General features: G+C 31.3%; 1 protein-coding gene across 1 annotated transcript in view; it reads left to right on the top strand.

Moving 5' to 3' along the window:
• Positions 1 to 23,484, top strand: part of LOC108906053 (limbic system-associated membrane protein) — a 522,137-nt gene that overhangs the window by 289,127 nt on the left and 209,526 nt on the right. The window contains exon 5 of the mRNA XM_018709195.2: positions 8,551 to 8,823. Within this exon, the coding sequence (XP_018564711.1) occupies positions 8,551 to 8,823 (273 nt within the window). The remainder of the gene's footprint in view (positions 1 to 8,550; positions 8,824 to 23,484) is intronic.

The raw sequence follows: 23,484 nt of genomic DNA on the forward strand, positions 1-23,484 counted from the left end.
TTTCATCAAGTGGCTTTATTTTATTTTAAGTGATAACCACAGTGGTACCAACATTGTGATCATTAAAATTGCTAGTTGAATAGAAGTTTCACAGTTATTTGACTTTTATACACATAAATTGATGCAGGTATACTCTTATATACCCCCAATATGTTCCATTTTATGAGCTGCTCGTCTCTTGTCTTTCATATTTCCCTCTTGAAAAACTTCTACTTCATCGTATGAAATACATTAACCTACTTTCCAAGGCATTATAACCGTTATTTTATTAGAAAGCGGATGTACATATTCGTGAAAATGAAAATTAAAATGGAAATTGTTACTGGAATCTTTGCTAAATGATGTTAAATTAAAATGTTAGAATTACGTTCACATCATCCAAGTTTTAATAAAAGGACAGGTGTTACTCGCAATTGTAGGGAGATATAAAAAATATTTGGCAAATTGATATTTTTTTGTAAAATATTTTCTGTGCTCAACAATTTTAAATTCTACTCATGGTTAATGTAATACACTAAAGTAATAAATTATAAACAATGAACCTTAGGTATACAATGGCTCTCCAGTGTGTCTTAGTTATGATTGAATAGGGAAGACAGGTCTCACAACTCATAAAAGTTAACACTGTTTAAGCACTTCCTGTTTCCTGGTAATACCTAGAGTATATTATGTCCTAATGAATTAAATTATTTTAGCAGTCAGCTCAAAAGGACGACAAATTGTTGTCTAGGCTGTAACGTGTGTGTCTCTAATAAATAATTCTTGACAAAGGATTAATTCAATTCCGTCGTGAAAGGTAGTAACATATAATAATTAAGTTTTAGTCATTAAATTCAGTAAAAAATGTGAAATTTTGTAAAAACGCTTCGAAGTCAAGCTTTATTCACTTTTTAATTCAAGGTTATTTCCAATTACGTCATTTCTCTTTCTTGATGAAAATATTGGAGGAGTTGGGACTATTCGAGTGTCGTTTAATTAAAAAACTACAACAAATTCTTGCTCAGAGTGGCTTCGAACACAAATATACTAATTCTTGTAGTACTTCAGTAAATATCGTCGTCAAATTAAAGTTTTTTCGAAACATTTGCGATTTAAATATTCTAATTACTTTATGGTAATATTGACTTGACTATACATACCTATACTACAGGGTCGGAAAGTCCCCATGGTTCATCGGCCGTTACATGAGAGCGATAAAGAAAGTCATAGAAATTCGTGCGATAGAGAAAGATGGCTATAATGAACGCGACTAATAGTCACCGCCCATTTCGCCCTTCTACAAATAAGATCCACTTCTTATTTGTGAAAGGGCGAAATGGGCGGTGACTATTAGACGCCTCCATTATAGCCATCTTTCTCTATCGCATGGATTTCTATGACTTACTTTGTCGCTCTCACGTAACGGCCGATGAACCATGGGGACTTTCCGACCCTGTATACAGTACGGCTTTAGAGCAAAAGATCTAAATAAAATTTGTAACAGCATCAATTTTTCTTCGACTTTTCAACGAGAATGTAAGATTCACTGTTTTCATTTAATGTTCATTTCTATTTACGTACAACCACCAAAAACGTATCGTAAAATTGATCTATTGGAGATACAGGGTGACAATATCGATACCGAAGATACCTTTAAAAAATAAAATCCGGGCCTGGATTTTTTTAATAGTTAACTTGATTAACCAAAGGGGTACTACAACGCCTACAAAATATTCTCCAAATACATAAAACGGTTCCAAAATTATAGCGGATTATAGTTTTCGCCAAAGTCGCTAAAACACTCTGTATCCCAGAAACGGTTGATATTAAAAGATAATCCTGTATGTTCTCTAAATTTATGTGACACAGAAAATTGTACAAAGCCGTATATCGGGGTACGTATTTTTTAAGTTCTAAGTTTATTATTTATTTTATTTAATTTATTTACTTAATTGTAAGATGAAACAATATCAGTTATTTCAAATTTTTTAGTTACTGCTTTGTGCTCTCGAATAATAATTTTAATTCATATGAATATGTCGATGTATTTCACAAATAACTTGCGTATGATTACTATTTTGCTCGACAGAGTTTAGAGGTATTCCAAGTAGTCCCAAGTTTGCCAAGTAATTCTCGTAAGTCAGAAACTTGTGCTTGCCGGGGTTTATGGCATAAAATGGAACCGAAACTTCTAACACAGCACGAGTCTAACTCGTAAACACTAAGGCACTGAACTCTTAGAATGGTATAATTTAAAAAAGATAAAAGTGTCTTAGTTGCTTGGAAAGAATAAAATTAAAACAGCTAGTCTGTGAGGATGTTGTGTTTTAAATTTCGTGACACCTTATTTTTTTATTATGTCATCTTAAATACATAAAACGAATAATTAGTGTTGTAGTAATTACTTAGAATTGACTTGGTTTAGTGTTTCGAAACGACGGGATTGCATAAACGTATTTTATCCACAATCACCTCATAATTTTACTTTTATCCACACACATATGAACCATCTAAAATGATACTTTATCCACTAGTAGAATAAATTAACTTTATTTCACTAGCAGAATAATGAAAAAATAATAAACCTATAATAAATCAAATTTAATAGTAATAAACATTTCGTTTTTTGTTTTATTACATTTCACTTTCATTCCGTTCATAACAACCCTTGTAGCATTGTTACCATCATTTTCAGAACGCATAACATCTGCAGAAGTTTGTGAAGAATTTGCACAAGTTACGGATGTCTCTTTTTTTAAAGAACAGCTATATTTTCCTTGGATTTTCCTTGCAATATCAAGTTTGTTATATATATAGACTCCTCAATATAACCTTCTGCTACAGAGGAGCTCTTCCATCCACCATGCCATTTGATGGTTGTAAGATCAGCACCTTTATTGGCCAATAAATTGTTGAAGTCGCCTCATACAATGGCCAGTATATGCTTCTGGATTTGTGAAATTGCCAGCTTCCTGTACGTCACTAATTTTCAAATTGGTCAATTCGCAGCATCGACAGGCACCAGAAACCCCCTTTATTAGTGCAACCTAAAATCATTCAATGTTCACTATATAGCTAACAGCATGTAAAGGTAAAGAGATATTACCTCAATCATTAAATATTCTTTATCGAAAGCCCCAGCCAAAAATTGCTCTTTCGAATACTGCCGCTTTTTTTGCTTTGTATCCTCTCGATTCACTCTTCAAATAAGCAGTAAGCTTGTTATATTTTCCAATATCTATATTTTTGTAGATCTTTATACTAAGTAGCCTTCAACATTCAACAACATAGATGAAATTGCATATTTTTTCTTCAAATTTAAAAAATACGATAGCATGACTTCTTCATTTATTGTCATTACTTTCCGTTTTTCCCTCCATTCGTTAAATTCGGCGAACACTTTTTCGTAATGTTCCCTGGATTTCGTTCTCAATAAATGGATAAACAGCCACAGGAACACAATTACTTTCCTGCATTTTTACCAAATTCAGATATAACTGTTTATTAAATCATTGATAATAAACAACGTACCATAGCAACTAGTAGATATAACAAAACGTACCACGTTTCATTGAGAATGTACTAGTAAGAAATATAAAGTCCTGTGAATATTTTTTTTATTAAATTCCAATAATTCTGACTACAAATATGATTGTGATGTGATTATGTATAAAACGTTGTATTGCATTCGTGTTTTAATTTAAGATTATTACAAGCTCGAACTACGTTCTCGCGTTTAAACATTCTTGCATGGATAAAATGCTACTTAATATAATAATAATTAATAAATAATTATTATTGTTACCTTATTTATTTTTCTTTAATATGGTAATTATCCGTGCAGTTTCTTAAAAACTCAGTAGGTACTTGTTTTGTGAAAACTCTTTCAATATTAAATCGGTAACCTCTGTCATAACCTCTGTTTAAAGAGAAAACATTTGTCTTTCGTCTTCTACAAGATCATGTTTGACCAGCAATTTTTGTAACTCCTCTTCTGAAAGGTATTCATGCGAAGTAATAATTGGATCCAAGGAAAATCCAGCTACGTTTATAGATCGACGTTATTTCCGTGACATTAACAGATGTGGTACAATGTGTAATTTTAATATATTTTCCCGAGATATATTTAGAGAAGGTACACAGCGGACATTTGACATTTTACAGGCCGTTAAAACTTCTGCACTATGCAATAATGCCCAGCATTTACTTTATTTGCAGAGGAAAAACTTCCTGTTGATGCAGCGGAACAATGATAAAGTGTATGGTGAAGGAAATTCGAAATAGAAACCGTACAAGTATTCTCTTGTACACACGAAAAAATATCACTTGAAGCAACAATAATATATTTATATGTACGCAAGGAAATTCATTTATGAAACCATAGTCTTAATCTGGAAGTAAATAAACTTTCATCACTTATATAGAAACTTTTCTTGATGGAATAGATTTTATTTAGTTCAAGATTATGATAGGTACAAGATAATTTCACTGGCAAATTTACTCGTACAAGATTTAAAACAGTTAAGAATAATTTTATCCTTCCAAAATATTAATAAATATAAATAAGTTTAAAAATTTGAAGTATTTTTGCTAGAGATTTTTCTGTAATCTATGTTCTAGATCTTTAGATTGCTATTAACAATCTACAACGAATACGAGTCCCCACAAGAAGTACGCCACAAATTATTTCAGTTCATTCCTATCATTTTGCTCCTGTTTCACGGGAGGGTAATGGAATTACAAAGGAATTGGTGTATAAATAAGATCAATAAAATACTTCCTTCGTGCCTGTTTGAAGTACAAACAAAACTACATCTGGTATTTAAATTAATTTAATTGTCTTTAGACCTGAGGCACCCCAACCAACAAATCTCCCTGTTTACTAATTTAATATGACACACTGCCGCTAAAATGTGGAAAATAATTATACGTTTAATTAAATAAAGTATATCTATTTCTATGATAATTCTGTTGTAATGAGAGGAAATGACGCTAATGAAGGACTTGTGCGTAACTTCATCTACTTACCTCTTTATGCTTGCTTTCAGTTTCAATTTAGAATTAGTCACTTCACTTGGGTAATATGTGGTGTATTAACTTGCCACTTAAGACATGACCTTTATGTAAAGTGCTCCTAAGTGGAGTTTTGACATAAACTCGGCTCGATTTAAAATTAGAGCTCCAAGAGCTCCTACCACCACTGATTAGGTACATAAAATGCGTAACTGAATTGAATTTAAATTAAGTTCACAGTTTCATACACAGGGTGCCTCTGAAATAAATGTTTTCCTTTAAAGAGGTAACAGAGCACGTGAAAATAAACAGTTTTCATTAATTCGCCAAATTTACAATTTTTTTATCCTGAAAATATGACGGAGATTGCTGAAAATTATTTATTTCTATTTCAGCAAAATAATTCGTGGATGGTTTTAAAATTTCTGGTGGAATTCCATTTTCGGCTTAAGATTCGAAATCTGCACATATAGTCCAGTTACTCAGGGTTTTTACCTCCGAATTCTTTATAACTGAACCGATTGACGTGAAATTTGACTTAATGTGGGGAATGCCTCAAGGATCAAAACTTATATAGTACCGAAGTGTGCTTTTGCCCTGGGGGTGGTTCCCACCCCTTCTTGGGGTGGAAATTTTTACGCCCAAGATAACCACAGGAATCGATAGAGGAGTCAGTTTTAAGTAACAAATGTTAAAGTTTTTTGGATAATCCAATATTTTCCGAGTAATTCGTCATTGAAAATGTTGATTTTTTTACTGAGAAACTGCTTGTTTTCGGACAGGTTTTTACAAATAACACTGAAACCATTGGATTTAACGTAAAAGTTGTAATGAACAAAAAGAAAAGTAATAAAAAAACAAATCTAATGGCATTATTTTGTTTTTCTCTAATTGCAATATAAACCGAGTTATGGATTTTTAAACATTATTATATGTTAGCTAAAAACTAAATTGGAACCAGTTAACGTTAAATAACGCCAAAACCATAAATATTAGGAAAAAACTATTTGAACCTTTTTTAAAGTACTTTGAAAAACCTTTAAAATGAGCTATTTTAAAAGTCTAGAATAAAAATTAACGGAAATATAATCGAAATAACATGATAGTCTCATTTTTTTAAGAAAAAATTAATAAACAAATCACTGCCTTTGGCGACAGAATTGAAATTAAATGCAATCCATTTACAGATTTCTTCATTTATGTTCTAAGAATATGTTCTGGGTCTTTGGCTCACTTACAAAGCATGATTTCGAAAAAACCTTAATTTTTGAAAATGTTAATTTTTCAAATTTTTGAAAAAAATTCGATTTTTACGCTGTAACTTAAAAATTAAAGGGTGTACGAAAAAAATACAAGAGTAAAAAAATTTAGCTATATTTTTGCTGAAGATTTCGCTTTAATTTTTATCGCCATTTTAAGTTATCATATGAATGAGAGAACTACCCTCTTCGAGCCGTTTAAACTCTTCAAACTTAAAAATGGGCTTAAAAAAGAGCAACTCAACAGTTCACGTAGCCCTTACATTTCCCTGCAAAATGAGCCTTTGTGCGATTAAAAATCTTAAAAAATAAACACGTGTATAGGTGATAATTTTAAGAAAATTTAGGTCAAAGAATTTTGAAGCACTTCTCACTACAGGGATCTCGAAAACGGTATCTAAGAGATACGAACTAGCTTAATTGGGGGCAAAGTTGCGTAATCAGGGGACTAACATTATGTCTCTAAAAATCAATATGTAACGGTTCGTCTCTCCAGGACCATCATCAACTTCATTTTGTTAAATACGACCCTGTACATTTTATTACACTTTTTGCAAGCCTTCATGACCCCCAATACTGTACTGCCTCTTCCCGAATCAGATTCAGACGTTTTGTCTCGAAAAATTAATCTTCGGTGTATTCCTTCCAAATTTATCTAATTTTTTTTATCTATATTTCTTTGTTTATTGAATTATCGTACACTATAAGTATCATTAGACCCTGTGATATCTATCTAGTTATTTGAAGTTTTAATTAATAAGGTTTGGAAAGTTGCAATCAATTCAAAATTATTTTATAAGATGGGAATAAATATTTATTTAATAAATTTAGAAATAAAAAGTTTCTACTCTCAATAATATTTTTTCATTTTATTTTCGAAAGAAGGGGTATTTTTCAAGGGGAAAAGTTGCAATCGATAAAAAAGGTTTTTTAATCAAGAAATCAATTTTAATTTGATAAAAATGTATGATTAAAACGTTTCATGTTGAAAAAAAAATGATATTTTCATCCAAAGGGGTGGTTTTTAAAGGTTTTTCCGGGTTGAAAATTTGGGATACATAAGTTTCATGTTAGATAGCACATAAAATTACTCATACTGCATAAATAAAAAAGATTTAAATTTGTATTTTTTCACCTCTTAAGAACAAAAAACACACCTAGCGCATATATATGTTTTGAAGTGGGGGGTAAGATGAGCCTAATTCTAAATTTTGAGAAAAATCGATGCAGTTATAAAAAATTCGGAGGTATTACTATATTTTCAGCTACAGTAACTGGGCTAATATACATCTAAAAAATCACTTTCCAAATCTCGTAAAGATTATGACATTATTAGATATCTACTATTTGACCATTGGTAAAGTATTTTGTATGTTAACACATTTTATATAATCTAAGTTTGTATAGAGACGGTTGCAGAGCAATAAAAACAAAAAAGTTGTTGAAAAATAAATTATGTTCTAAATTCTATTAATCTATTTGTGTAGTTGTACAACCTTCAGGAAATAAAGAAAATTATTCAATCAGCACAAGAGTTTATACAGTCCACTCTATCGAATAACAACCATATTTAATTTATTCAAATAATAATGAAAGCAAGGCACACTTTTCTCCAAGTTTTGCGTATTTTTTCATGTACAGGTAGCGAATAGAAAAAAAAACATTACTCTTTTCGTAACACACCAGTATGTTAAAAATTTAAAACAAGAAATGTAACCAAAGTTCACATGTAGACAAAAAATAGAGAGTGACATCTCTTACAATAATAGCCTCTGAAATGTTTTTATAGAATGGAAGGCAATGAATTAACAAAATTTGAATTATATGAGAATATTCTGAAGAAACCAAATATGAGCGAGAATTGATCCTGCAACGGTTTCTGCATCTGTGTGAATATATGTAAAACGCATTTCAGCTGCTGCTACTGCACATCGTACATAAATCCCAGTAAAAGCATCTCCAGGTGCGCAATATTGCACATCCTTTATTGTCAATTTGATTGAAGTGGGACGATTTCATCTTTTCATACTTCGATACTGAAAATATTCAGTTTACCTTGGGACCAGAAGTTCTAGAAGAATCGGTAAATATTACTATAATCTGGGCTTTGCTATAAACTACGATCGCAACTGAACGACATGAAATGTATCGTTCAAAGTAACTATAATTTTTGATACCTAATACATATACTTGTTTTTTCTCACAATCAATCTTATTATAAACTAAAGATTTAAAGACTGTAATCATTCTAGAAAATGTGATGTGTCATTGTCTTCTAAATAATCAAATTTCGTTTCAGTGCCCCCTCGGATACACTACGTTTCATCGAACGGCCGCGTGGAAGTGAAAAAGGGTTCTTCCGTGAGGCTGGAGTGCAAAGCCTCCGGAAACCCCGTTCCGAAAATTACGTGGTCTAGAAAGAATAATCTCTTGCCGGATGGTGTTCAAACTGCAGTCACACCAGTGCTCACTCTGGAGAGGGTTGACAGGCACCAGGCTGGGGTCTATCAGTGTATGGCAAGCAACGGAGTAGGGGAGGATGTCACCGAGCAGATTGTTCTTCATGTGTTATGTAAGTAGTTTTATCTTTTTACCTTTCGCCTTGTATCAGATCAAGAAGGAGCTTGAGATGGATTTAATCAATTTGGTAACAGTTAACTATTTTTTAAAATCTGTTGAAGATTTTGTGCAAATTCATTCAAGATACTTTTTTGCAAAAATATATTTTGATTTTTATCAATGCTTGAGGAAGACAGCGACTTTGTCTCAATTTCGCAAATACTTCCTACTGTTACTCATTCCGTTATAAAATTGTTAATACTAATTATTTTTTTGATAAATTATCATTTTTATTCAGATCTAAAAAATTTTAATCGTATTTTAGAAATGTTTAAACCTATTTTATCTCCCGACTTGTGAAACTTAATATTAATAATAGCACTCTGAAAAAAACCGACGCCGATAAACTTATCAACGTATAAAGGAGGGGCAGTGTGTCAGTTTAATGGTAGCAAACTGTCACGTGGTTAAGAAATATATCATCATAATACTTCACTCCTGAATATATTATTACTTTTTTATATTTCGTGGCTTGTTTATGACAGTTTTATTATTGGCATTGATCAAAGATTTAAACTTCCTTTTATATTCTCCTATAGGAGGTACTTTAATATTTCCATGCCTACTTATAGGATGATGAAGTGAACTTTGGGAAAGTTTTGTTTTATATTTGAACTTTTCGTTCACTCCTTTGCGAAGAATTTTCAACTTCTGGACTATACCTCCACCTGAAGAACATTTTCTTAAATGATGTATCTCGTATAGTCCTGTTCGCAGGAAATGAAACGTATATGCTTATGCATAAAACCAGTATTTTATATGTACGCTGCACAATATGCACTTTATTACACAATCATTTTGTGATCCTTGTAAACACTCTTTTTTCATAAATAATATAATTCAAACTGATAATATTGCGGGAAAGAAGTAGTTATATTATACCACTAATATCTAGTATACAGCTGCTAGAATCATTCGTCAGCCAAACCACCAGAGATATACGGTTTCAAACTAGTTCTCATTAGAAAATAATTTTTTTGGTGTATATAAATAGTATTTAGGTAATAGTAGGTAGTGAATGTAATTTAATTAATAGCTTTTATAAGAACATTGCAAAAATGAGTGAAATTTGATTAACTTGCACAATAATTTTAATAGCTAAGTGAGAACTTATACATTTAACAGACGTGTGGAATTGATTTTATAAAGCGGTTCTAGTCTGATAATCCGATTTATTAAATTTAAAATATCGCCAGTAAATGTGTTGGAGGTCCGAATTAAATAAAGGGGATGAAACTATACAACCTAGAAATTAAATGGGATGTGAATATACAGAAACATTTAAAAATGTTTAGCTTAACATTTTATTGGGGTTATTCTTCGCCAAATAACTGGCCATACATTTGGCAATAATCTTTTAATATGACGAATTACTTTTTCAAAAGTACGCATTCTAATTAGATCGTAACATAATTATACTTGAAAATAATTATCGTCTCAGTTCCTGAGAAACCCGGGAAACTACTTACTGTAGATATAACTTTATATATATCTTTCTTATTACCTTTTCCATTTCCCTATTTTAACTACACCCCCTAAGTAAAATTTATGGTACATGATTATGTATAGTACATTGTAGTCATCTGGGTTATATACTATTTTCAAGCCGAAACTGTTGTTTCGCATGGTTCCCATTACAATAAATTATTTACGAAGGTAAGATAAATATTTTCAGTGTATCGAATCACTTCTACATTCACATTGAAATCGGATAATGTTGATTATGTTCACTTAAAAAAATATAGTCGTTAAATGACAAGATTTAAATTGTAAACTTTACGCAAAACGGAACATTGACGTAAATATATTGGAAACGGCTATAATTTTGAAGACTAATTTTCAACCGATGCTTTATTTCATTATGGTAATGTACCACTGTTGATTACTACTATGTTTAGTGCATTATATCAATGTCGATACGTCGCTGGTTATCTTTACATATTGTATATTGATATAATCATTACCATACAATTAGAGGTGACTGTAAAATTAATAAAATCGTCTGGAATATTAGCTGTACGTTAAATGTGATGAAAAATTGTAAAGTAATTTGATTTTCAAACAAAAAAGGTCAAATATCAAAATTTTTTAAAACTAAGTTTTCATTTCGATGGTTTAGTCCTGGGTTATTGTATTGATGTCAGGTAATAAACGCCAGTACATTTTAATGTTATGTTGATTTAAAAGCTTTTGCGTCAGTAAGTCAAGAATATAACATTTATAGCAAATAATGTTATATTCAAAACTTCTCAAATTTTCACGTGTTTCAAATAAAATGTAGGGTGCTTAAATAAATACATCATATTTAAATAATTTTCGTTGCATTCTCAGTGGTAATAGAAAGGAAAAAACTGCATATCTGCTTAGAACAACTGTACCGATTGATGTAAAATGTTAATCTACAAAGATAATAGCCGAAACTTTGAAATTTCTGTTATGTTGTTACAGAACTATTTCTGTTTCGCAAAATTCTATCTATTTAGAGAGAAGTAAAGACATCATTTAAAATTTTTTAACCTAGTAACATAACATATTTGAGTATATAACGTTAACTACTACTTTGATAAAAAGTAAAAGCTAAGCTAACAAAACGTTGATAAGATATTCTACATCAATTCATTAACTTGTGCTTAGGTATTGATACTTGCGATGGACAAAAATTTTGTTTCAGGTCACCTACTTCATATAATATTCATATAATAATTGTTATAAATCATATTATTATCCATCCATTGCCTCAATTAGTTCGCTATCAGTACCTCTAATGCATTGGGATATTACCTATTAATTTGATATAATGAACTGAATTGTTAATATTAATGCAATTAATTTTTTTATTATATCAATCCATATTCCAGTCTATTTCTCATTTTCACATAATATCAAATATTTTACATTTTTATAGTGTGAAGGGTGGGCCAAATTCAACCACATTTGGAAGGTTTCTCATATTTCCTGAAAATAAAGAAATATAGCAGTTAAGATCAGATCAGCAGATAAAGCGTCCACGGATTCGATATTCCAGAAAAATTGAACGGCGAAACCTGTTGTCGATATCTTGATGAGTTTAAAAGATACAGGGCATTTTTCAATTTTACCGTTTTTTCTGTAATATTCAATTTTATTTTTTCGTGGAATAGTGTCAATTTTGGCATACCCTTTACATAAAATCATTGCATTGGCATACTAGACCAGGGCGGATCTGTCGAAATATTCCACTTCTTGGATGTAAGAGGGGGCAAGCTAATTTTTGCTGGAATACTTCAGTACAACTCACATAATAAAAGTGTAAATCTCTAGTTCTGGGCGAGGTCCGGAACATTTTCAAAATTGCAAAAATGTTTAAAAAATTTAAAAAATACCTATTTTATTACTATTTTTACTTATATCTTGGAACCTATGCAGTTTGGAAGAATATTGAAGAGGAAAAATGTTTTAGAATTGAATTTCGTACAATATACTGTAAGTTAAAAATGTTTAAATTTATTACCGATGTTGCAAAATAACAATAATTAATGAAAGAATGGCAAAATAATATAATTTGTATAATTTTTTAAAATATTTAAATTGCTCCGAGGGCATTCTAATTTTGGTAAAAAAAACTTTAGAGTATAATAAAAAAACACACCAAATTTCATTAAAATCGGTTCGATAGTTTTCGCAAAATAATTTTTTGAAAAAAAATTTCGAATTTTCAAAATGTTGCACATCCTCAAATAAACCATCTAGATACTTGAAAATTTTTTCACATAGAAAAGACCGCTCAACTTTTCAAATGGTTTTTGAAAAATTGAAATCGGTTAGGTAATTACGACGGCCACAGAAGTTTTTCAAGTTAACACTCTTTTTTTTATTTTTAAACAATTAGATTACATTTATCAATTTGCAATTTAGTTTTCTTCAAAAATTATAATTTTAAAGTACTATTTTTTCTTAATTTTATCTGTATTTAACAAAAAAATTAATTTCCAAATTAAAAAATAAATTGTTTTATTTATTTAAACAATTGTAATAATTATAACTAAATATATTCATATTCAGAGTGTTGACATATATACGTTAACAAATTTTTTCATGGAAAAAATGCCATAGCATAGGGTAAAATATACAATATATTTAATGCTTAAATAATAAACTTTGTAAGAAAATATGTGCAAATTAGACAGTTGGCATTACGATATTCGAATTTCTTGGCTCGCGAGACATCGGATTAAAATAAAGGATCGAAATTGGTCCATTAGAAGCCGAGATAATGCAATGTTTTTCGTACCTTTGCATTTTGAACCTCCGAATTCAGTCTCTGAGCGAAATCCCCCTCCCCCACTTTTCGTGTTTTGAGTCACATTTCGCGCGTGTGAGCGACAGCTTTTCCGATGATTTATCTATGTTGCCGATAACTTATGGATATGAAATTTTTTCCAGCTTAGAACTCGGAAAAACAAAGCCACTGGATTAAAGATCATTGCTAAATTGTTTATAAATCAACGGTGAATGCCGATAAACCTTTACCGCTTATATCTCGAGAACCAAAAAAACGGAATTTGACTTTTTTTGAAAGAAGCGTCTTTCCAAGTACTTTAAAATTATAATTTTTTGAAAAAACTAAATTGCAAATTGATAAATGTAATCTAATTGTTTAAAAATAAAAAAAGAGTATTAACTGTGGCCGTCCTAATCAACCGATTTAAATTTTTCAAAAATCATTTGAAAGGTTGAGCGGTCTTTTCTATGTGAAAAAATTTTAATTATCTAGATGCTTTATTTGCGGCTGTGCAACATTTTGAAATTTCAAAAAATTTAAAATTATTTTGCGAAAACTATCGAACCGATTTTGATGAAATTTGTTGTTGTTTTATTATACTCTAAAGTTTTTTACCAAAATTAGAATGCCCTTGAGGCAATTAAAATATTTTAAAACACTTATCCAGAAAACTTGATTATTTTGCCTTTTTTCATCAATAATTCTTGCTATTTTGCAACATCGGTAACGAATTTAAACATTTTTAACATACAGTATATTGTGCAAAATTCAATTCTAAAACTTTTTTCCACTTCAATACTCTTCCAAGATGCATAGGTTCCAAGATATAAGTAGAAAACTCAGATAAAATCGGTATTTTTTAAAATTTTTTAACATTTTTGCAGTTTTGAAAATGTCCGGACCTCGCCCAAATCTAGGGATATACACTTTTATTATGTGAGTTGTGCTGAAGATAATCCAGAAAAAAATTGTTTGTCCCCCTCTCACATCCACCTCAAAACAGATCCGCCCCGGTCTATACCTATCTATCCATCAAAATGATGTAAGAATTCGGTCGGTCTTCTGTAATTTGAATTGACTCAAATACGGCATGGAAAACAAGAAATGTAATTAAGTATTTCCGCTTTAAAAGAAATATAATTTCCCGTTAATGATACATTTACTGATCTGCCTTATGTGGTAATTAGAACGGGATTATTAAACTCCAATCTGCGTTACACATTTCATCGCGAATAGCTGCAGTGTAATCACGAGGGCGATCTACTAACCATTTATTATAAGCGGGTGCTGGTAATACTTCGTTTGGAATGTAAGAAATAGCAATGCAAGTACCTACTTGTTTTGTGTACATTTCCTAGAGGTTCGGTTATATTCCGATATACCTGCCTAATATATCACAAATGTAGTATTATTACTGCAAATATCTGCATTTTTTTATTGTAAATTATTATTATTTTGTGTGCAACGTAGTCTACAAATATTGGTTTTTGAATTCCTAATGACATTTGTGAAGTATTAATATTTAAATTCTTATTATTTGTCAATTGTGCTCCACTGCAAATTAAAAAAACACAGTTTTTACCAGTTTTATTTAATATGTTCTTAATATTTTTTTTATTTCTTTTGTTCTTTAATATAAATAATAATATAAATAAGCATATAACAAACTTTCTAATTAATCCCAATTTTTATATCCTTATGTTGGTTTAGCAATTTTGTAACACTCTATATAAATTTTTGATTAACTCTTGCTACTTAAGACAAAGTAAAGGAAAAAGTTGAAGAAATTTTCCTCCAAAACAAAAAAAAAAACAAAAAAATAATAATACATTAAGTCGAAACTGGAAATTTTCTAAGGATTTTAGATGCTTATTTCACTGTAGGTGTAAGAAACAGGAGACTATCACACAATTCCCAGTTCTTTTTTAAAGCAATGCTTAAAGCAAGCTTAGCAGACTATAATTTGGCAGTATTTCAGTAGCTAAAAGCAGTTTGTTTCTACTTGATATCGCCCCTTTAATTTCTTGTGTACGACAGATGTAAAATGTGTTCTACATTGATTCTCTTATCGGCTTTGCTTAATATTCCTGGACTAGTTCCAAGGCAAATTACCACTTTTTGTTTCTCTTAAACTTGATACCGCGCTAGAATACAGTAACAGATCTATGTGCTACGTGTTCTAATTGTTAAACAAATCTCACTAATTCAATAACCAAGTCTGTTACTTCGCAGTTTCTAAACAACTTTCACTTGTTCAACTAGGTGTAATCATTGTTCCTCTTCAGAAAAAAAGTGAGTAACTAGAGTAAATTTCAGTTTTCTAACGTAGATACTGTTTGTATTTCTTAAAAACGAACGATTCTTAACACAGTTGAAATGCGACGTTTCTAAGATAAGACCGTCAGCGAGGATGAAATTAACGTCTTCACACACGGATAAAAATTGAAAGAAGGTGCAGGATGTGGAATTTATTGTAGATCCTTGCATATTCGACATCAGTGAGCAATGGGTAGGCGTGCTACCGTGGTACAAACGGAATTAACAGGTATAACCATAACCGCCAAAGAAATATTGTCCATGAAAATCTACACAGATAGTTCACAAGCATTACTGGTTCTTACAGTGTGCTTCCGCTGTCAGCACTTATTGAAATTATTAAAGAAAACACCCACAAAGAGTTTATGAAACAAATAGCTGTTAATTTTCTAAGGAATTCCTAGAATATCCTACCAAGGATACAGCCAAAAAATATCTGGCCATGTCTAGGTAAAATTTTCCACCTGGTGACAAGTATTCAAACTGGACACTGTTGGCTGAGGAAACACCATCACTGCATCAGGAAATGTGAAACGCCTCTTTGTAGGGGTTGTGAACAAGAAGACGAGACAATGCTACTTGTGAATGCACTGCCGTCTCGTCAACAAGACAATCCGAATTGGGAGAACGTTGGCCTTCTATGGCCTATATTAGGAAGATCCTCCTGAGCAACGTCACCACTTTTCTCTTTAATAAGTCAGTTAACAACTCAAATGGATTGATCTCTTAATGGGAGGAAGTACAAGGGACCCAATGGGGCCTAAATGGTGTAGCTTCTAAACTAGCCTCCCCACAATTCCAGATTCCAGCGACTTTGTTCCTTCGGAACTGACGCAACCTTCTCACTTCAGGGTTATATTTTAAATTTAAACTGTTTCTTTCTTAATTTGAACTATTTGTCAATATGAAAGAATAACAAAATTGCGCCAAAAGAATCAACAAAGTTTAATTAGAGTAAAAGATTTTATTTATTATGAAACAAAGTAATAGGAACATAACTTATCACTACATACTGCATTACAAATTAATTCCTATTTAATAATTAAATGGTAACACGGGCTTGGCCTCGATTTTAAGGAGGATATGTGTTCAGTCTTCTCTATTAGAGATGTTTTCTCAGTAACCTGAAGGAATAGCTTGTCATCAGTTGTAGGGAATATCTACATGTGGTTAACAAAAGAAGAAAGCTTTGAGACAGCAAACCCAAGTGTTGATTCGAACATGTTGACCTGTAAATATGTATATGATAACATATATGGCATATGTTGGTATGGTCTCAGCTCATGGACAACATCAGTGGACATCAGCTTCACAAAAGTAGGAAACCATATCCCTTAGATGTCGTTGTCAAGAGGAAATTATTTGGTACTTTAAAGCACAGTGTTTACAGACAGCACACGAATAGGTCTCGTCACCTTCTGGCGTATAAACAAGATGAAACCAGAAGGACATTCTCGACAGACTCCATATTCTTCTGGTCATTGTCGATAATGACCTTTAAGAACTTCAGCATGTATTGAATCGCATGTACATGTGGGAAAATATACATTGGCTAAACAGGAAGATATGTTAGTAGTAAAACAAATGTTACATAAATAATAAGAAAAGAGATAGTTCTAGAACACAGGGAAAATATGGATCATACAAGACCTGCGCAACACCAAAATTTATTAACAGGTAGAAGATGTTGGCCAAAACTCTACTGGAAAACAATAAAAAGAATCGTAGAGATATATGAATAGAATTTCAATCGAGACGGAAACTAACTTCATACCATGTACCAGAACAGTATGGTTATAGAAAAGCAAATATAAATACTGACCAGTTCTAGATTTTGTTTTGAAGAAGTGATATTACTCTTGGAACGTTAAGAATCTTGGAAATTGTTCAATTTTCTGATATTTGTTCGTGTCTTCTATAGTTCAACCCTAAATTAATTACACAAACATTGGTAAAAAAAATTTAAAACACTCAGATGAAAAAACTGATAATGAGCACATACAGGCAGCGCTAGTTGCTGTTCTTCGCCACTAACTATACCTGCTTTACGTATAGTTCGTGCTAGCATTTTAACAGCCCGTGTAACTTTAGAATTCTTTTGTCACCATCAGCTTCATCTTTTATAAAGTTTCACGTTTCAAGAGGATCAGCAACTCACACGATCGAGAAGTCTGTGCATCGTCATCATTAAAGTATCTAAAATTTCCCAACAAACAACAATCCAAAGCTTTTCCTGTTCTGGTTGGCGCGGCTAGCAACTATCTTTTTATTCCACCAGCATGTGTCGTAATATATGAACAAATGAGAATTTTATTATAACGAATATGTTTTTCACAATAGTTTCGTACTGATGCGGAACCCAAGTACATGTTTACTATTTATGTGCACTTCCTTTTTACTGCAGTTTTTACGGTCTTAAATTACGACATAAAAGGGAATGTCTGTGTACAGATTGCGCGGAAATATCTCGCGTTTTCCATCTAATGTAATTTAAAAACTAAAATAAAGTTCCCTCGCTGTGTGTGGGTTGTCATAAAATTACTTTTAACGGACGCCAAATGTACGAAGAGGTAATGTGCAGATCTATTTGTTTGCATACACATTCAGGTCTTTCAGATGCATACAGTCAATCAGATTGGTGGTTTTTTATGAAAGTAAATTTTTGCTTTTTTGTTTCACGTTGAAAGTTTACCGAAATTTAAATAAGAACCTCGGTGCATGTTTATAAGATAAAATGGAAGTATTGAAAGTTCTACAAAATCCCCACCATTTAACAGTTTACTTGTAATGGACGAAAACGAGTATCTAACTTAAATAAACATTATTGTTTCATTTAAAATAATAGTTGAGGAGAAATATAGTTTAATCATTGGAAACTAGAGAATTTCTTGGAACCACTTCGTTACTCTAACGGCAAAAATAAATTTACCTTGAACATAACGTGGGTAAATGCATGAAAGAAGCAGTTTCTTGCTTAGCCGATTTATTGTCGCTCACGTTTCGTTAAACTGCACAATCTATTTTTCCAAAATTTGTTAGTGCTTTTAGAATAGCACAGGATTGTAGACATATATACAAACAAATGGCTCTTAGGGACGGCAAATAGAATTAACAGGAGCGTAGCGCGATCAAGCTTAAGCAATGTACTGCAAAATGTCTTTCTTTAACTTAATTTTCAACAGCAATGCTTTTTGAATTAGTAACGTTATGCGCAGGCAGATATGTAGATATTCAAATAAATAACAAACGCTCCGTACTTAATTTATTTTGTTTAAACAGAAGGTTATAAATGGTCGTATTGTAAATAATGTAAGCTACGTTGATTTTGTTTTATCACTACAGTCTCACAATCATAATCAATATATTTCGGATCTGATTTCTTTGTTGGATTAAGTAATTTGAACATCAAGCTCTAGGTTGACCAGTTGTATCTTTCTGCACAATTTAAAAATACTTTAGTTATTACCAAAAATTTGGTATGCTCGATTTTAAAGGTATCTATTTACATGTATCCCTTCAGTCACTCAGTTTTATCGAATACAGAAATAAACTAGAAACGATAGTCTTAAAGAAAACTCCCGTTTGCAGCTCAATATTTACAAAACATTATTTATTATTCGTAATTAATTTACAATTGTATACACAGGGTATCCCTGAAAAGGATAGACAAGGCTTGACCACACGTTCCTTGGATGAAAAAACTATTTTGCTTAACTTACCTATATACAAAAGTGCACGCTAGCGTTCCAAAGATATAGCCTTCCAAATAGTCTTATTTTCATCCAAGGAACCTGTGGTCAAGCGTTGTCCATACTTTTCAGGGACACCCTGTATGTAGATTGTCGTTTCCTTTTCAATAAATTATAATTTGTAGTACCTACACAAAATTCCCGATTACTTCATAGTTTTTATTGCACCGTTAATAATAAATGCAATATATTTAAGAGTTAGTTGTGATTGTGTGTATTAAATATAGTTCTTTAGCTGAGTCTTATTGAATCTTATTTGCATGTGCTACTATTATTACTAGGTAATTTCTATTTTTTATATATTCATTATTCCTTCTGTTATAAATTTTCCTGCAATTGGGTGAAAACTTATTGGAAATAAATGTAATTTTTATTATTATTATTATTACAACATATAATTTAAAGTTATGTGGCTATACGATTATATTAACGAATAATTTACCTAACACTAGTCTTCGTATAAAACTTTCGTAATATATTCCTACTACAAAGAAACTGGTGGAAAACCTTGAGGTAACGAATCGATTAACCAGATATCTGTAAGCCGGAGCTGGTTAAAATTTATTCCTAAGCTCTGAAGACACTGCGTGTCTGATTTACATTATCTGACTAGTGTTCTGCAACCGTTACTGTCACTTTCTCGAATATTCGTTTTTTTTTGCGGTGAATGTACGTTCTCTATATTAATTGTTTTCTGCTGATTGTTACTATACGTTATATGCTTACATATTTTGAGGTTATTAAATACATGCTATATAATTACGTTGTAGTTATACAGAACGCCCTTGAATACCTACGTGTTGTAAACTTTGGCATAAGGTGGTCAAAATGATAAAAAGGTTCCATAAATACATTTCGAAAATGTTTGTTAAGGGTACTACAGCTTTCGAAATTATTGACTGGACGTGACTATTTACTTTTATTAAATCCTTGTCATATTAGGTAGTTAGGTACATTATTAAAAACAACAGAATATTATTTTGTCAAAATTGTAGGAAGATAAAGAAGAAATATTTGTAAGTTACAGTTTACACAAAGGTGAAGGTGCACTTTTCCACGACATTTTTATTTTAATGAATATTTAAGCTTATTTTAAAAATATCGAAGATTTCTCTAAAACTAAAAAATTTGAAATGAAAAAATCTTGATAAAAATGAAGCCTCAGTCTGTAAACAACCCTTAATACGATCGTTCTCGTAATTTCTTTTAGTTTTAAAAATAATGTGTTTGCACCAAAACTTATAACGATCTGCATCTATTATCCTTTTAAAAAATTCTGAAGTAGTGAAAGGTATAATATTATTTTTTTTTGCAAATGATTCTGAAAAACGCTTTACATTTAGTACAACTACATTTCTCTTTCAAACTTTATATAAAGCAGTTATTAGCTTTACAAAATTTCAAAGATTTTTTTGTATTTTTTCGATGCGAAGCTGCTCCGTGGGCATTCACTGAAAATCATAATACAAAAAAGATTTATGTATGTATCGAAAACACGTATTGTTGCTTTTATTATTTCAGCTCTTTTCATTTCACAAATAGGCATGTGTACCAATGCTTAAAAACGATTTCCACATGTGCTGCCAGCGTATTTTCGCTTTGTGTAGTGATCTCCACTTAATTAAAAATCCGTGGAGAATCAAAGTTTCCATGAAATCAATGTTTAAAGACTCATTATATTGCCACATGGCTGTGAAATGGCGAAGAGCATGCTTTATTAAATTGCAATGCTCTGAAACGTTCATTTTTGACTATTTATACCACTATTTCAATGGGAAATGGGAAAGGGAATAAACAGTGGATAGTGGAAAATAGGTATTTATTTTTTAAAATTTTTGCAATTTTGAAAATGTTCCGGACCTCGCCCAGATCTAGGGATCTACACTTTTATTGTGTGAGTTGTATTGAAGGTAATCCAGAAAAAATTTGCTGCCCCCTCTCACATCCACACCTCAAAACAGATCCGCCCTGGTGTAATAGATCCTGTAGAACACACTGCATAGAAAATGAATAAATACATTAGATATATGGTATTATTTTAAAATTTTAATACTTTCGCATAAAAAAATATATTTTAAACTAATTTTTGTAACGTACCTAACTGAAAATATAGTTTCAAATCAAACTTATTGTAGGTACAACATTTAAAAACGTTGTCTTGTAGATAAATAGGCCATCGCATGCAACACTTTAATCCGCGGAAGAAAGTGACCATTAAAAATAAGAACGTCTAAAAAAAATAATAAATCTAACTTTAACGTTATTGCCGTTGTAAAATTCCCTCTCTGATTCGCGGTTCCTACATAGGTTCCAATTCTGTAAGAAGCAAAGAGGCCCCAGGGTATGCATAACGGCGCTCACCACTCAATCTGGTTTATGGCCCCGGCAAATTAAAGCGGGCACTCGGATGATTAACTGCTCCCGGCCACCCCCGGTTGCTCTTACACCGGCGCGAACTGTCTCAACACTGTAAAAGGTGAAAACAAAAGATCCACTCACCTTCGGACCCGATAAATCAACTATAACTACCGCCACTTTATAAAGTATGCTATTCCGGCCTTAATTCTTATCCGTGGAATGGATTTTCCTGTTTGGACGTGCTATTTACCTAGGAATAGAGGTGTTCCCATTTCGTCATACTGAAAAAGTACTATCATAAACTATGTAGAGTCATTTACCTAATACACCCCCCTTATCATTTTTACTTTTACTAGCTAGAGCAAAAATAGTAAAGATTATGGTTTCAGAAAGTTTTCGTGAGAATTCAAAGCAAATACATACTGTTATGATTTATTTAGTGGCTTGAAAACTTAAAACGTACTAAAAATGGGACCGAATTATAAAATTCTTCAAATAAACAAAAATATTTGACTATAGTATAGCATAATTTGACACAAAAAGGGTGTGGATTACAGAATTAAGTTAAATGAAGGATATATTTTTGTATATACATTAAGTCTGTAATGATATAAGTATTAAATTTGCTGGATAAAACGTCTCAACTGCCAAAATTGTGACAGAAATTGAATTTGCACATTTAATAACTATTAAAATGCACTCATGTATCACAAAAATGTTAGAAAGAATACTAAAGAACCATTTTGTAATGTTAAATATCAAGTAAATGTCCAGGCATGAGCACATTTAAAAAAATATGTAAAATTTGGTCATAATTTAAAAGTTAACCTAGAAACATGCTACTGGCATCAAAAATTGTAAATAAAGGAATCTGAATATGTCAACATCATGCAGTATAAACCATGCTAAAAGTCAATATTTTGAAAAATAAAATTTCATAAATGTTTGGGTGACAAATAGTGAATAGTGCGACTTAATAAAAATAAAGTGTAGTGCATCGTCGATTGGAATTATCCTGTTAGAGTACGTTCAGAACGAGATTCCGGATTTCATCCTGGGTTTCTACCACCAAGGCTACCCAAGGATCGCATCGAAATTCCATACAGGCGATACAACCAACGCTACAAGACAACGCATCGTAAGTTGTAGACACACACATTGGCGAAAAATAATTAAATTCGTAAAATTTTTTGTATATATGCATATGATAAAACCAAAATTTCATTTTTGAAACACTGACATAGAAAACATAGCTTAGAACTGTAACATTAGATTTAAGGGGAGAAATTTCATGTTATTTATTTAGATTAAAAATCAAAGTTATCTAAAAAAAATGTCTCTGCCCTTTTTCCAAAAAGATGGAGACATAGACGAAACTGTTTTTTATGTGTTTTTAGTGGTTTCTTCGATTCTTCCTCTCTTTGATAGTTTGCACAATGTTTTGATTTATTTACTGTTTCTACACATAGTCTACGTAGCTATATTTACTAAAAAAACATTGAATTGTCTGTTAAGAATGTCTTTATAGAATATAGAATATATAGAACATAATGTCCTGTTATCAATTTTATTCATAGCAATAACTTCATTCAATGTGTTTTCTCTTAGGTCATCGCCTATTTCTATAAACGCCACACTTAGTATAATTACATCAGTAATACATAGGTTATCACTTGCAAGCGTATATACAAGCAAATATATTTTTTTATGGCCTTCCGGTGCATGTTTCATTACAAAGAAGTAATAAATTTAATAGTTCCTTTTTCTACAGCAATTAAACAGTAACAGCGTACATTTTTTTGTTTTTATTACTGCATATAAAGTGTTCGTGGTTCATATATAAATTTTAAAGTTGATGCACAAATAATTGTTCTCCACTTACTTGAATCATATTATAATAATGTAGTATAACACCTTCGTAATAGTTTTA

This window comes from Anoplophora glabripennis, unplaced genomic scaffold (assembly GCF_000390285.2).
Source record: "Anoplophora glabripennis isolate ALB-LARVAE unplaced genomic scaffold, Agla_2.0 scaffold55, whole genome shotgun sequence".
In the NCBI taxonomy this organism is placed as follows: Eukaryota; Metazoa; Arthropoda; class Insecta; order Coleoptera; family Cerambycidae; genus Anoplophora; species Anoplophora glabripennis.